The sequence below is a fragment of the Ovis canadensis genome, chromosome 3 (genome assembly GCF_042477335.2).
Source record: "Ovis canadensis isolate MfBH-ARS-UI-01 breed Bighorn chromosome 3, ARS-UI_OviCan_v2, whole genome shotgun sequence".
Classification (NCBI taxonomy): domain Eukaryota; kingdom Metazoa; phylum Chordata; class Mammalia; order Artiodactyla; family Bovidae; genus Ovis; species Ovis canadensis.
In genome coordinates, this window is record NC_091247.1 from 8809716 (window position 1) to 8826197 (window position 16482).

The window sequence follows — 16482 nt, forward strand, 5'->3', positions numbered from 1 at the left end:
CAAGGATCTAGTAATGCAGAAGGAAAACATCATTACTATTCCTATTAATAAAGAACAGGTCTTGAATACGAAAAGTGCTAAATAACAGGAAAAGAGGGCCATTTTCTAATTCTCTTAAGCATAAAAATCCCAGAGAAAAATTTCCTCGTTGCTCCTGAGATAACAAATCCCCATGTAATTTTCAGTTACACTGAATCCCCCATGCCAGTGCCTGGCACAGATTCAGTGACCAATGAATATTTGTCAAATGAACGAAACTGAGCAAACGTGTCCTACCGAATTTACTCTGAAAATTTACCCTCCAACTTCATAAAAACTACTGGCTGTTTCTTTGCATTAAAGACTGAGCAGGTAAGATGAGTTGCAATCATCTAAATTGCAATGAGGCGGGGCAGGGTTTCTGTTAGAAAAAGGGGGAGACACTCACCATTGCTGAACATGTCATCATCTGTGAGCTGGCCATCTTTGGCAAAAAGAACCCCAAACTTGAAATTCACAGAGCCCTTACAATGAGACAACAAAAGGCACTGGATTTAATTTTCTCATCAAAGCAGACACAGTTACGAGATGTGCTGGTCATTATTTAGGGACCCTACAGTGACCTCAGTGGCTACTTGCTAGATTACTTCCTCCCCTCCACCTCAATTTTGACCCAGATTAACAACAATTATTTGTTGATTTTTATAGATTTTTATAGCTTATGAGGAAATCCTGTATTCTTCTGTGAGTTCACTGGAAATTTCATTACCAAGGGAGCCTGCAGGATGTCAGGTCCATTCTGCAGCAAAACAGTGCTCAAAGTAAACAGACCCCAGGAGCTCACAGGACTGGCACCACGCTCTGATTAGCCCAGCAGTGGCAGTCTGGAACCCAGCTAGCAGAGAGCTCAGGCTGATTCAAAATTTAACCCCACAATCTGAGGCTAAAAACTCGTGGGCTCTTTTAGAAATAGAAATGGAAACTGAAGACAATGTAGTCTAAAAGCTCATTTGCCCCGATTCCTAAAGCTATTTAATCTCAAGAAGTCACAAAACAGATGTGGGGAGAAAAAGGCAATCAAGAAGTAGCCAGTACAAATGTTCAGTCTACTATCCTCAACATTAAATGTAGGATTAAAATCAGATCCTGTGGGAGTGATAAAAACCAAATGCAAGATGGCAGCTTCTACAGGGAAGAGAGAATAGGATCAGGGAGCTCAATTGTATTTATTTATTTTTTGGCTGCACCACTTGCCTTGCAGAATTTTTCCTGACCCAGAACTGAACCTGGGTCACCACAGTGAAAGCCCAGAATCCTAACCACTAGGCCACCACGGAAGTACTGCAACTGTGTTTTTCATATAATTTTTTCTTAAACTGAGTAATAGGTTCGTAGGTCATCATATTATAGTCTATGCTTTTTTTGTGTGCCTGAAGTATTGCATAATTAAAACAAAAATCTGAGGTTGGAAAAGATCAACTTTTGCAAGGCTGTCTGATGAGGGGATTCTCAGTTGCCAGATAAGCAGCCAACAAAGAACAAAGGTGAGTAAAATATTGCTGACCATATTGGGAAAAAGGCAATCCTTTGATGCCTCTGCCATTTGACCTTACAGAGATCGTTTCTGAACTCAGGGGTCTGCTTCTGGAAAATAGGCCCTAGAGAAAGAGCACAATTCTTAGGCGGAAGAGGAAAGGCTATTTTTGATTCCTCTTCTCCAACCTGTCATGGCCTTAAAGGCCTAAGCCCATGGGTAGACTTGGCCTTGGGAAGTAGACTTGGCCTTGAGATTGTAGAAAAACTAGCCTTGTAGATTGTTTCCGTTGGAAACAGCTAGGGAATGGAATACAATAAGATTAAAATGTTTAAAAATGACACAATATTATAGTGATTTGGTATTAAAAGAAAATTAATATCAAAAAACTAATAACCCTAGTCTCCAAAAACGAAACTATACCCCACTTGGATTTTTAATGCAAGCCACTTCACTCCTGAGGCCTGGGAAGCAATCAGGGTGAACCTGGCCTTTGGCAGAACCTAACCTACTTTTCTCCTTCCCAAGCCTTTGCAGGGGATCTCTCAAGTCATCTAGGGAAAGACCAAATTTAGAGAGGTTTAGCCCATTTCTCCATCAGGGTGTTCCCCTGGAAAAGGAAATAGCAACCCACTCCAGTATTCTTGCCTGGAAAGTCTCATGGACAGAGGAGCCAGGTGGGCTAAAGTTCATGGGACTGCAAAGAGTCGACACAACTTAGTGACTAAACAACAACAGAGTATTGCCAATGGGTCAGAGGTGGATGGGTCAAGGCAGAGCACAGAATTCAGGATGGCTGGTCTGGGAGCATTCAAACTCTGAAAAGCTAAGGGGCTAAGGCTGTACTTCTAAACATTCTTCTGTCCCCAGTACATCTGAAGGACAGATGCATACCCATCAGTAGTAATAATTTTCTATCTAGTGGTTTTTTCTGTAGAGTGAGGAAGAGGGAGGTAGCTTTCAGGATGGTGCCTCACCCAGGGCTCTTGCCCACCATGTGGCCTCAGCTCACACGTCAATCCAGAGAGGACTTCCTGACCTCCAACATGGTCACCCTCCCAGCACTGTTATTCTCCTTCATGGTACTTTGTTTATCTTCTTAATACATCTATTCACACTCTGTAATTCTTTTTATTGAACTTGCATATTTGTCTGTTTCTACCACTAGAACTTGGGCTTCTCTGGAGGCTCAGTGGTAAAGAATCTGCCTGCAGTGCTAGAGATGAAAAAGACCTGGGTTCGATCCCTTGGTCAGGAAGATCCCCTGGAGTGGGGCATGGCAACCCACTCCAGTATTCTTGCCTGGAGAATCCCATGGACAGAGAAGCCTGGCAGTCTAAGCCTGGCAGTTGTGAAGAGTAGGATGTGACTGAAGCAACTGAGCACGCATGCACCACTAGAACTTAAGTCCCATGAAAGAGGGATGGTACATATCTTGCTCTCTGTGGAATCTCCAGGGCCCACTACCGTGCTGGATATTTTGGAGAGGGTTAATAAATATTCATGAACAACTGTGTGTGTAATAAATGAGAAAAGAAACACAAGTGGTCAGATACAACTTATTTTCCACAAGTTGCCTCCACCTCTTCCATATAAACCTATTTTTGGTAAATTTCTTGGGATTTTGTCAAGGATCTCTGTCACTTTGGGGTTCTATCTTTTTTGTAGCTCTTCTCTCTGTTTTTGGGAATGATGATAGCAATCATATGTCTCTATGACTCTGGCACCTTTTCCACTCTCAGTGGTCCCTTAACAAGCACCTACAGTGGTTTGGGGTCTGACAGATAATCTTCTTAGAATAACAGCACAGAGATTAAAGCAGTGGTTCTCAAACTTGAACAGGTATCAGTATCAGCTGGGTGGCTTGTTAAAATAAAGATTGCTGGCCCCATCCCCAGGGCCTCCAATCCCACAGGTCTGGGGTAAGGTCCAAGAATCTGTATTTGTGACAAGTCCACAGGTGATGCTGATGCTGCTGGCCCAGGGACCCCTGTCTGAGAATCACTGGACTGGAGGAACCAACCTGCAGAAGCAACCAGCTCAGGGTCATGTCCAGCTGGGCTGACAGCTAGTAAGCCAAGGGAAGAAGTATTGGGTCAATGACTGAAACAATGAGCCATGAACTAACAGCCCTGTGCTCCACTGAATCCACGCTTTCACTTTACAGACAGGACAACTGAAGCCCAGGGAAGACGAGATGTGCCCAAGCCTGAGACTAAGTGAGGGCAGGACTGGAGCTGGAGGTTGGGAGTCCTGACTTGCGATGCAGTGCTCTTTTCAACACAGGGCCACAGTCTTCTCAGGATGGTTTTGAGTTGAGTGAAGCTGAGAGTTACAAGCAGAAATAGGGCCCATTGCTGCCTGATCACTGGCTGAAGCTTTGGAAAGTTTTTCTGGGGCTGCTCTGTCATTGGCACCAGCATCCTTGCTGAGAGGACCCCACCCACTTCAAGTTCAGTTTACTTCAGTTCAGTTCAGTCACTCAGTCGTGTCTGACTCTTTGCAACCCCATGGACTGCTGCACGCCAGGCCTCCCTGGTCATCACCAACTCCTGGAGTTGAAACTCATGTCCATTGAGTTGGTGATGCCATCCAACCATCTCATCCTCTGTCATCCCCTTTTCCTCCTGCCTTCACTTTCCCAGCATCAGGGTATTTTCCAGTGAGTCAGTTCTTTGTATCAGATGGCCAAAATATTGGAGTTTCAGCTTCAGCATCACTTCAGCCTCCACTTCAGGTGGAGGCTCCCAAAAGACTGGTATTGCAAGGTCTTGGTAAGTACTTGAAATTACAGAGTCTCATTTAGGTAATTTTGTTTCCAGGGCTTCCCAAATGACGTCAATGACTAACAGGGTTGTCTCCTATCTCCAGAAATCAAGGTATCACTGAACAGAATGCACTGTATTTCTGGAGGAGATAGCTTTTATGAGGGGCTATTTGAGGAGGGCATCACTTGACTCGGGACTACCTGCCCATCACAGGTCACATTTTAGCAGCGTTGAACTTGCTGTCATCAGTGCTTCATGAGGCTGGCTGCTACTTGGAGCAGGGGGCCTTGAGGGATGGCTGGGAGTGCAAAGTCTCAAGACCATACCTGGGCTCCTGGAGGGAGGTGACTGGTGGAGGGAATCGTGGGAACTGGTTTTCTCAGGACTTCGGTCCTGCTCAGATACTCACCATAGAAATAAGGTCATATTTGTAATTCCTACTTGTATGGGACTTTACGTTTTTAAGTTCCAAATTTTATGAGACAAAACTCAACATGATTATAAACCAACGTATAGTCATGTTTTGGGGAATTAATAGTATGCTAGGAATTATATTTCTTCTGAGGAAAGTGAAGTGTGAGAGGAAAGAATAAAGGAGGAAATGGGGATGACAGAGACGAGATGGTTGGATGGCATCACCAACTCAAAGGACATGAGTTTGAGCAAGCTCTGGGAGCTGGTGAAGGACAGGGAAGCCTGCTGTGCTGCATTCCATGGGGTCACAAAGAGTCGGACATGACTAAGCGACTGAACAACAAGCCCTACTGATTCCAAAAGAATATTTTGGAATCAAGATATGATGTCTTAAATCAGAACTGCATACCCTCAGCTCCTCGTTACTCTTGTCTGGGCTATGCCTCCATATTTCTGTGTTTCACATGTTCCTACACGTCTGTCAGCCCCTCCATGCCTGTTTGCCTGGGACACCATGTTTTCTCTTGCCAGGGGGAGAGGAGGCTCTCTATACAATGGATTTCAGGACACCAACAACACTCTACCAAATAGCTAACCTTTCAGAAACATCACTAGTATTGTTCATTTTTTCCCTGCTCATCTTTGCAGCTGATTATCACTATAATTGGGAGGAACTGGGATAAATTCAAGAAGTGGGTGGGATTAAAGAAGAGTGCCTTGGCCACACAGCTCACAGGGAGGCTGTGAAGGATGCTGATCACTAGTCACACCTCTTCAAGTACATTATAATGAGTACCCTTGTTGCTGCTAGCAAATATGCCCTTAGTCAGGAAATAAAAATGAGAAATAAAGAGATGAGTTACTCCTTTTTCAAAATTTGGCAGGTCCAAAGACAAGTATGAGAGAATAAACCAAACAGCAAACAGGGGTTCTTCAAGAGAGGGTGGAAGTGGTGAAGTGGGGGAGCATTCGTGTTTCCCGCTGATGTGCATGTGTTCTTAGTTGCTTAGTCATATCTGACGCTTTGTGATCCTATGGACTGCAGCCTGCCAAGCTCCTCTGTTCATGGAATTCTCCTGGCAAGAACACTGGAGTCGGTAACCATTCCCTTCTCCGGGGGATCTTCCCAACCCAAGACTGAACCCAGTTCTCCTGCATTGCAGGCAGATTCTTTACCATCTGAGCCACCAGAGAAGCTCCTTCCTGTTTTCCACGGATACATTTCTGTATTGTTTGTCACAAAGGGCAGGGGCATGTACTATGTGGGTGTGCAATAAATATTTATGAATTAGTAATTCTGAGACATAGAAACTATACATGCATGCGTGCTAAGTTGCTTCAGTCATGTCCAATTCTTTGTGACTCTATGGACTGTAGCCCTCCAGGCTCCTCTGTCCATGGGACTCTCCAGATAAGAAGACTGGAGTGCGTTGCCATGCTCTCCTCCAGGGGATCTTCCTGACCCAGGGATCAAACTCACATCTCCAATGGCTCCTGTACTGCAGGCAGATTCTTTACTGCTGAGACATGAGGGAAGCCTAAAAACTATACATGGTATAACCCTAATCTTAGATAAAATACAGCAAATATATATCAAAATGTGATATTCTACCAATACTAGTTTTCTCTGTGATTTTAGGTGATATTTTCCTTATATTTTTTGTTCATTTCTGCATTTTTCAAATGTTCACCAGAAATGCGTATGACTTTTATCTTTTGCCTTTTACAAGTTGCACATGGAGTTCATGGATTCTTCAGCAACAAGCATGATTGTACATGGATAACAGGTAGATTACAATGTGCATGTCTCCTTTTGCCCATTCTCTGCCACATCCTGCCCGACACTTCCACTAACCTGCCCACGGCGACTCCTGCCAACAATGTGGGGGCAGCCGCTCGGCCTCCTTCTTTGACTTTACATTGCCATGTTCAGGAATCATGAGGTGTCGCTGCCTCAGAGAAACCTCTGTTTGGCCAGTGGGTAAAAGCTACTCCTTATGCTGTGTTACTACCTTGCTTACTTTCCCCAAAGCTCTTGGAATTGTCAGTAGGACTGTGCTTATGTTTGTTTATTTTCTTGCTTAGTTTGTCTTAGCCCAGCAGACTCTAGCTCCATGAAGAAGGGACCTTGCGTTCTTCATCAATGTATCCCCAGCGCCTCAAATAGTACACGGTACACCCATAGTCAGAGGTCAGTAAACATTTGTTGAATCAAGGAATGAATGAATATACATAGAAATCTTTGCCTATAGAAACAACTAGGCTTATACTGTATTGCCCCACAAGTTGTTTTTCTTCGGTAAGTACTGTGTTGTGGAAATCTTTCCCTGCCAGTAAATAAAGATCTACCTCATTTCTTTCAGTGGCATCATACGATTTCATTATTCACTCAGTCCATGAATGATTCACATATCCAACCAAATATCTACTGTGTCCTCTGTATGTGCTATTCTAGGCTCTGAGGATGCAGCAGGGAAGAACAATGGAAGAGTCCCTGTTCTAGTGGGGGCAACAGATAAAAACTGAATAAATGGAATCCATGTGTCAAGAAGATCAACAAACCAGTTAGAAGGGCAGTGGGTAAGAGATATTTTAGTTAAGGGGCCGGGACGTCCTCCCTGAGCAGAGATGCCAATCAAGAGAGGGTGTGACCCAGGCAACGTCTGGGACGAGCATCCCTGCAGTGGGAGCAGCAGGCTTCCTGCAGACGTGGAAGCAGGAGGCCCGGGGCTAGTGTGGAGCTGAGGGTGGAGCAGGGGATGGCCTTATTACACAGGCCCTAGCAGGCTGCAGGGAGGACCTTGGGCTTCATCTGAGGGGAATCGGAAGCCAGTGAGTTCTGAACAAAGGGAGCAGATGGCTTACCATGTTTGGATGCTCTATGAAAACTAGAAGAGAGGACAAGAGAGGAAGCAGGCAGAAGAGCAAGAGGCTCTGCAGAATCCAGGTGGGAGATGGTGGGGCTGGTGGACTAGAGTGGTGGTGGAAGCACTGAGAAGCATGTGAGTCAGGGCTATGTTTTGAAACAGTGTCATCGGAATGTGCTGATGGATTAGATGGGGTGTGAGAGACAGGAGGTATTAAGGATGTTTCCAAGTCTGGCCTCAGCGACTGGACAGGTGATACCGCCGTTTACCAACAGGAACAGTGTACACACAGTCATCGAGTAACTACTCAACAGTTGAGTGATAGTATTTCAGATATTTCTCTATGTTAATCATGCAGTTGTAAAACCTAACATATTCTTTTTTAAGTGGGACAACAGGGAATGGAAACATGCACATGATACGGCATTCTGAATGTGCTAACAGAGTACCTTAGCTTTAATTGAACGAAAATGAAAACCTCATTCCTCACCCTGACCATGGGATTAACATTTGAATGATTCCAAGCAGATTTAAGCAGCTTGATTGTTTCTCTATCTTTATGGCTAGCTGCACAGAAAATTCTGAAATACACCGGAGAAAATATGTCAGTCAAGTCTTTCAGTGATAAGAGACTCGCTGTGCAAATCCACGGAGAGGTGTGTCCAGGGGGAAAGGCTGTGTTCCTGGTGAAGGGGAAGCTCACTGACAAACATCAAGGTGGGGTAGCAGGACCCGGCATCTCGCAACACTACTTACCTCTTGTTCTTCAAGGACCAGCAAGTCCTGTCAAATGAAGTTCAAAAGGTTAAGTCAGGATGAATGGTGATCATTTTATGTTGACTTTCTGTGAAAGCCAAGCTTCATCTACTGTCACTGACACCACTTTTCTCCACGTCAAAATATTCCATTTTTAAGCTAATGTTTACTTTTACTGGGTACTTTTTGGATCCAGTGATTTGTCAGAACTCTTTCCCCTATGCTGGAAGCTGGTTGCTCAAGCTTCCTAAGGGAAGCCTACAGACACCTGATCACAACAGGGCAACTACTGCAGGTAAGTTTTACACACACACATGCACACACACACACACACAGAGGATGGAAGGGAAGCTCATGAGTGAAAGGGAGAGTGTGACAGTGTCTTTGGTGAAAACAGGCATAGAGGTATGACCTAAATAGGCAGAAGGTTGCTATATCTCGTTTTCAGATTTTCCTCTGCAGGATGATTCTACTGGCTGCCTGCTGCCTCCTGGACAGAACCCAGCCAGGCTGCCTCTCCAGCCTCTTCCCATGTCACCCTGCCTGGCATGCCAGCTCCTTGAAGCTCAGCTCTGACACAGAACTGTCACACTGCTAGTGATGGCTGCATTTATGAGTTTCAAGGGGAGAATTTAGAAGCGAAATTGATTGCAACTGTGAGACAAAAGTCTAGTTGCCATTTTTCTGATGGACCATTATTTTGATTATGACTAAACATTTTTCTCCCAAGGCAGACTGATTTCCTTTACCAGTAAGTCCTAAGAAAACAGGACAGCTTTCTGGACACCTGCTATCCTCTGAATTTCTGAAAACGACAGACTCCTAGCCTCCATCTCAGTTCCCATTGGACTCTCAGGTGGGAAGTTCTTCATGATGAGAACCACTGGTGATTCTGGTTGGGATCCTAGGCTAAGAATCACTGATAATTTGTCACTTCTAACACTGTGACCACATTATACAATTATGAAGCACAAAGTTCTGGGTTACCTTTTGTATCTCAGGGTGAAAAATTTCCCTGGGGCCTTTCTCGAATTTGTCCAGATTCATGGCACTGAAATAGAATGGACAGAGTGAGCCGCAGTGTGGTAGAAACTTAAATAATGTGGAGCCAGTCTTAGATCCTCAGCAGAGCTAAGTATTATACCCTAGAAGATCATAGCTGGATTCCTAGAGGGGCCAAAGGAGGTAGAAGTCAACAAGGAGCGATCAATGAAGGAACATACCTGAGTAACCAACCTCGGAGGCTGCCCCGGAGCACTCTCACAGAGAGAAGGGAGAAGTGGGGAGCACCTGCTATAGGCAACCCTAGCTAATCTCCATGATTCTTACTTTTATTTACCAAAAAAGAGATTCACTGACATTTACACAGTAATGAATGATAAGATGAAATGTAATTAAGATGACCTGACATGTTTTTCTTCCTTTGGTAATTCCTCTCTCACTAAGGGCAAAAGGTTGTTCTTAACAAGATTATTCTTTCACATTTTGCTTTAACCAAGCAACTTGAATTTTCTTGAGCTAAGTTCCTCTAGGGCAAAACAAGGTAATTGAACAAAATGATCCCTGACTTCTTCAGCAAGAATCCTCATATCTGTAAATAAAAGGTAAAGATAATAGCTATATTTACAGAGCATTTACTATATGCCAGGCACCCTGCTAAATATTTCATGTGGATTATCTCATTCAATCTCTATGAGGCAAGTACTATTTTATCCTCACATTAAGGATGGGGAAATTGAGGCTCAGTAGTTAAAGAACTAGTTAAGGATAACAAAGCTGTTAAGTCATGAAGCCAAGATTTGAACTCAGCTTATCTGACCCAATAGTATGTATATTTTAATTTTTAAGTTTTCAAGTTGATGATTGTAACAGAGAAAATCTTTTTTTCCATTGGCAGCAACTGTAGAAATTTTAATCTTTGCAACTTTAAAATACTTTCTTGCTGCAGCTTGCTCTGGCTGAGTGGTGGGCCGAAAAGTGAAGGTCTCCTCAGATAACTAAATGAAATTAAAATTCATTGAAATCCCCAGTCTTTAAATATACAGAAGAAAGGAGCTGGAGAAGCACCATTTTAGAAGAAGAAAATAAAAGGATTTTCAGAAATTTAGGCCAATATAATTCAAAGTATGACTCTTGAAGTTCAGATTTAGAAGCAGCAAGATACTTCAGTGCTCAACAAAAAGGTTAACCTCTCCATGGATTCATTCTTAGCTAGGGCTTCAGACTGGCCAGGAGAAAAACCAGGGGGCCTATAGCAGAGGGAAGAAGGTCTACAATTCAAAGACAAAAATCAAGCTTGAAAACAAGGTACAAATGTTTTACTTGTTAATCTTAGGACCCTTTCATCAGCCAGTTGCAATCACTAATGGACAGTCAGGTTCATCACTGTAACAGACATGCTGCCAAGTAACAGTAATAGATGGGAACATGGAAAATACCATTTCCGACCACCACCTGGCTGCAGATGAATAGAAACTAAACTACCAGGCCACCAGGATAAGCTCTCAGAGTCACACAGGACTAGTGTGTGACATTAGTGGTTGATAGCCCAAGCCCTGGAGTCACATGGATCTAGGTTTAAATCCAAGCACTGTAGTTTACCAGCTGTGAGATATCTGTCAAATCCCTTCACCTCTCTGAAGCTCCAATTCCTCCTATGTAGAGTAGTGGTAATAGGTGGTAATAATAGATCCACTTTATAGAGTCAACTTACAGATTTCCTAAAACAATGCTTATAAAACATTCAGCACAGTGCCTGACAAACAGAAGCTACTGTTACTGTAACATCTTAGCTGGTGACAAAGCACCAGGCTGATCTGAGTGGCCGCATTGCCAAGGGGAGGCTAACACCCGACATGGGGGAAAGAACAGAGGGAGGTGGAAAGGTGGGGGCATGAGAAGCAGTTGAGTGCTGAGCAGTGAGCAGTTCCTTCCATTCATTTAGCTTTCTGTTTGGTGAAGCACGTTCTTCTCTGAGAAGCATTTGCTGACATCTGAGTTTCTATTTCCAACAAGAAAAATGAAAGGAAAAAATATTTCTTGATTTTCTTCACAAAATCAAAGTATTTGCACACGTGCAGGAAAGAAACGGGCAACATATGCAGGACAGAAATGCTTGACAGCAAATTTCAGAACCAGCCAGACCTGGACTTGAGCCTCAGTTCCACTACATACCAGCTGTGGCTTTGTCCTCTTAGGCCTCCATTTCCTCATCTATAAAATGGGATAATAGTATACTACCTGCCCTACAGGGTTACTGTGACTACTGAATTAGGTACTGTGTGCCAAGTGCTTAGCAAAATGTCTAGTATATAGCCAAGGCCCAGGGAAATAGTAAGCTGACATCAGAATGCTCATAGGATAAAACCCATTTATGAGAGCCTGCTATTGGGTTTCTGCACACACGTACTCACCTTAAGATGGACTTCACAGAAAGTGTTTTCGTGGGGCTGTAGGGAAGGCATATTTTCTGAGTACCCTAGAAAGTCAAAACAGCAAACCAATGAGAAGCTTGGCAATCTCCATCCCTGGAAGAGTCTTACCTCGTCACATAAAAGAAACCCATGTCTAGTCTTGTTCATGTTTCTTCAAGCAGCACGTATATGAATAAATGTATCCTACATTGGAAAAATTCTTAATTAGGCTCAACAGCACTGGCTCAACAACACCCCCATCCTTCCAACCCCTAGGCACTTACGCTTTAAGCATCTGGACTGCTGGTCTCAGGTGTCTCTGGCATTGTAATGAGCAGATAAGCTGCCTAAACCAGAGAAGGGGTTTGGCCTCTGAGCCAAGGACTGGATCAGCCTCAAAGATCAGAATAAGAAGACAGTCTCTATGTGTTCAATAGGACGCAAATATGATTCCTCCAGGTCAAAAACTTTTCGAACTATAAATCACCTGGCTCTTTCTGAGTTTTCATAATGTATACTTTGATATTTTTCTGTGTTTACTTATTTAAAGTCTGTTTCCTCCTCTCTGAATGAGTACCCACTGTGACTATCTCATAGAAAGTACTCAGTCAATACTGGCTGAAGGAAAGGGACTGAAGGAGGGCTTGCCTGAATGGCTCAGTCCCACATCTAAGCACCCAGGACAGATGAGGCTAGCCTCTTTATAATCTCTCAAAAGTGGTGGCTCCGTGGCGCTGGAGCAGTAAGTGACTGAGAGGAGATACGCAACGTCCAAGGTCAGGAGCGAAGGCCATGAGGAGATACCCCACATCCAAGGTAAGAGAAACCCCAGTAAGACAGTACGTGCTGAGAGAGGGTATCAGAGGGAAGACAGACTGAAACCACAATCACAGAAAACTAGTTAATCTGATCACATGGACCACAGCCTTGTCTAACTCAATGAAACTAAGCCATGCCGTGTAGGGCCACCCAAGACGGACGGGTCATTGTGGAGAGTTCTGACAAAATGTGGTCCACTGGAGAAGGGAATGGCAAACCACTTCAGTATTCTTGCCTTGAGAATCCCATGAACAGTATGAAAAAGCAAAAAGATAGGCCACTGAAAGAGGAACTCCCCAGGTCAGTAGGTGCCCAATATGCTACTGGAGATCAGTGGAGAAATAGAAATAACTCCAGAAAGAATGAAGGGACGGAGCCAAAGCAAAAACAACACCCAGTTGTGGATGTGGCTGGTGATAGAAGCAAGGTCCAATGCTGTAAACAGCAATAATGCATAGGAACCTGGAATGTTAGGCCCATGAATCAAGGCAAATTGGAAGTAGTCAAATAGGAGATGGCAAGAGTGAACATTGACATTCTAGGAATCAACAAACTAAAATGGACTGGAATGGGTGAATTTAACTCAGATGACCATTATATCTACTACTGCAGGCAGGAATCCCTTAGAAGAAATGGAGTAGCCATCCTGGTCAACAAAAGAGTCTGAAATGCAGTACTTGGATGCAATCTCAAAAATGACAGAATGATCTCTCTTTGTTTCCAAGGCAAACCATTCAATATCACGGTAATCCAAGTTTATGCCCCAACCAGTAATGCTGAAGAAGCTGAAGTTGAATGGTTCTATGAAGACCTACAAGATCTTTTAGAACTAACACCCAAAAAAGATGTCCTTTTCATTATAGGGGACTGGAACGCAAAAGTACGAAGTCAAGAAATACCTGGAGTAACAGGCAAATTTGGCCTTGGAGTACAGAATGAAGCAGGGCAAAGGCTAATAGAGTTTTGCCAAGAGAACACACTGGTCATAGAAAACACCCCCTTCCAACAACACAAGAGAAGACACTACACATGGACATCAACAGATGGCCAACACTGAAATTAGATTGATTATATTCTTTGCAGCCAAAGATGGAGAAGCTCTATATAGTCAACAAAAACAAGACCGGGAGCTGACTGTGGCTAAGATCATGAACTCCTTATTGCCAAATTCAGACTTAAATTGAAGAAAGCAGGGAGAACCACTAGACCATTCAGGTATGACCTAAATCAAATTCCTTATGATTATACAGTCATCGTGAAGTTGCTCAGTCATGTCCGACTCTTTGTGACCCCATGGACTATAGCCCACCAGGCTCCTCCATCCATGGAATTTTCTAGGCAAGAGAACTGGAGTGGGTTGCCATTTCCTTCTCCAGGGAATCTTCCCAACCCAGGGATCGAACCCAGGTATCCCGCATTGCAGGCAGACACTTTACTGTCTGAGCCACCAGGGAATAGCTACAGACGATTATACAGTAGAAGTGAGAAATAGATTTAAGGGACTAGATCTGATAGACAGAGTGCCTGATGAACTATGGATGGAGGTTCGTGACATTGTACAGGAGACAGGGATCAAGATCATCCCCAAGAAAAAAAAATGCAAAAAAGCAAAATGGCTATCTGAGGAAGCCTTACAAATAGCTATGAAAAGAAGAGAAGTGAAAAGCAAAGGAGAAAAGGAAAGAAATACCCGTTTGAATGCAGCGTTCCAAAGAATAGCAAAGAGAGATAAGAAAGCCTTCCTCAGTGGTCAGTGCAAAGAAATAGAGGAAAATAATAGAATGGGAAAGACTAGCGATCTCTTCAAGAAAATTAGAGATACCAAGGGAACATTTCATGCAAAGATGGGCTCAGTAAAGGACAGAAATGGCATGGACCTAACAGAAGCAGAAGATATTAAGAAGAGGTGGCAAGAATACACAGAAGAACTGTACAAAAAAGATCTTCATGACCCAGATGATCATGATGGCGTGATCACTCACCTAGAGCCAGACATCCTGGACTGTGAAGTCAAGGGCCTTAGGAAGCATCACTACGAACAAAGCTAGTGGAGGTGATAGAGCTAGTAGAGGATTTGAGCTATTTCAAATCCTGAAAGATGATGCTTTAAAGTGCTGCACTCAATATGCCAGCAAACTTGGAAAACTCAGCAGTGGCCACAGGACTGGAAAAGGTCAGTTTTCATTCCAACCCCAAAGAAAGGCAATGCCAAAGAATACTCAAACTACCATACAATTGCACTCATCTCACACGCTAGCAAAGTAATGCTCAAAATTCTCCAAGCCAGGCTTCAAAATACATGAACCGTGAACTTCCAGATGTTCAAGCTGGTTTTAGAAGAGGCAGAGGAACTAGAGATCAAATTGCCAACATCCACTGGATCATGGAAAAAGCAAGAGAGTTCCAGAAAAACATCTATTTCTGCTTTACTGACTATGCCAAAGTCTTTGACTGTGTGGATCACAATAAACTGTGGAAAATTCTGAAGGAGATGGGAATACCAGACCACCTGACTTGCCTCTTGAGAAATCTGTATGCAGGTCAGGAAGCAACAGTTAGAACTGGACATGGAACTAACAGACTGGTTCCAAATAGGAAAAGGTGTACGTCAAGGCTGTATACTGTCACCCTGCTTATTTAACTTATATGCAGAGTACATCATGAGAAACGCTGGGCTGGAAGAAGCACAAGCTGGAATCAAGATTGCCGGGAGAAATATCAATAACCTCAGATATGCAGATGACACCACACTTACGGCAGAAAGTGAAGGACTAAAGAGCCTCTTGATGAAAGTGAAAGAGAGAGGAAAAAGTTGGCTTAAAGCTCAACATTCAGAAAACAAGGATCATGACATCTGGTCCCATCATTTCATGGGAAATAGATGGGGAAACAGTGGAAACAGTGTCAGACTTTATTTTTGGGGGCTCCAAAATCACTGCAGGTGGTGATTGCAGCCATGCAATTAAAAGACGCTTACCCCTTGAAAGGAAAGTTATGACCAACCTAGACAGCATATTCAAAAGCAGAGATATTACTTTGCCAACAAAGGTCTGTCTAGTCAAGGTTATGATTTTTCAGTAGTCATGTATGGATGTGAGAGTTGGACTGTGAAGAAAGCTGAGTGCCGAAGAATTGATGCTTTTGAACTGTGGTGTTGGAGAAGACTCTTGAGAGTCCCTTGGACTGCAAGGAGATCTAACCAGTCCATCCTAAAGGAGATCAGTCCTGGGTGTTCATTGGAAGGACTGATGTTGAAGCTGAAACTTCAACTTCAACTTTGGCTACCTGATGCAAAGAGCTGACTCATTTGAAAGGACACTGATGCTGGGAAAGATTGAGGGCAGGAGGAGAAGGGGATGACAGAGGATGAGATGGTTAGATGGCATTGCCAACTCAATAGACATGAGTTTGGGTAAACTCCGGGAGTTGATGATGGACAGGGAGGCCTGGTGTGCTGTAGTCCATGCGGTCGCAAAGAGTCAGACATAACTGAGTGACTAAACTGAACTGAACTGAACAGATTAATAATTTGCAAAGGATTTATACTACATGTTTATTTAGTGAAAGAGATTATGACATGGTCCACATGTAAAATTCCCTTTTTAACTGTAGAAGAGTCCGCCTGCCCGTGCAGGAGATGCAGGAGACACGGCTTCTATCCGTGGGTCAAGAAGATATCCTGGGGGAGGAAATGGCAACCCACTCCAATATTCTTGCCTGGAGAATCCCATGGACAGAGGAGCCTGGTGGGCTACAGTCCACGGGGGGTCACAGAGTCAGGCATGATTGAAGTGACCAAGTACAGCACCATGGAATAGGGAGGGAGGATTCAGCCCAGTCTGGATGCTGGTAACATCACCATGAGCTGCCAACACAGATGTGAAGCCCATGGGATTGTGACTGTATTTTTCTTCACGACAAAGAAGTAAAGC

General features: G+C 43.7%; 1 protein-coding gene across 2 annotated transcripts in view; it reads right to left on the reverse strand.

The window, feature by feature from the left end:
* GARNL3 (GTPase activating Rap/RanGAP domain like 3) overlaps window positions 1–16482 on the reverse strand; it is a 165717-nt gene that overhangs the window by 51559 nt on the left and 97676 nt on the right. For both annotated transcript variants that reach the window (XM_069580126.1, XM_069580125.1), the window contains exons 7-10: window positions 11732–11796; window positions 9306–9369; window positions 8319–8345; window positions 428–503 (exon numbers count right to left, since the gene is read on the reverse strand). In XM_069580126.1, the coding sequence (XP_069436227.1) occupies window positions 428–503; window positions 8319–8345; window positions 9306–9369; window positions 11732–11796 (232 nt within the window). The remainder of the gene's footprint in view (window positions 1–427; window positions 504–8318; window positions 8346–9305; window positions 9370–11731; window positions 11797–16482) is intronic.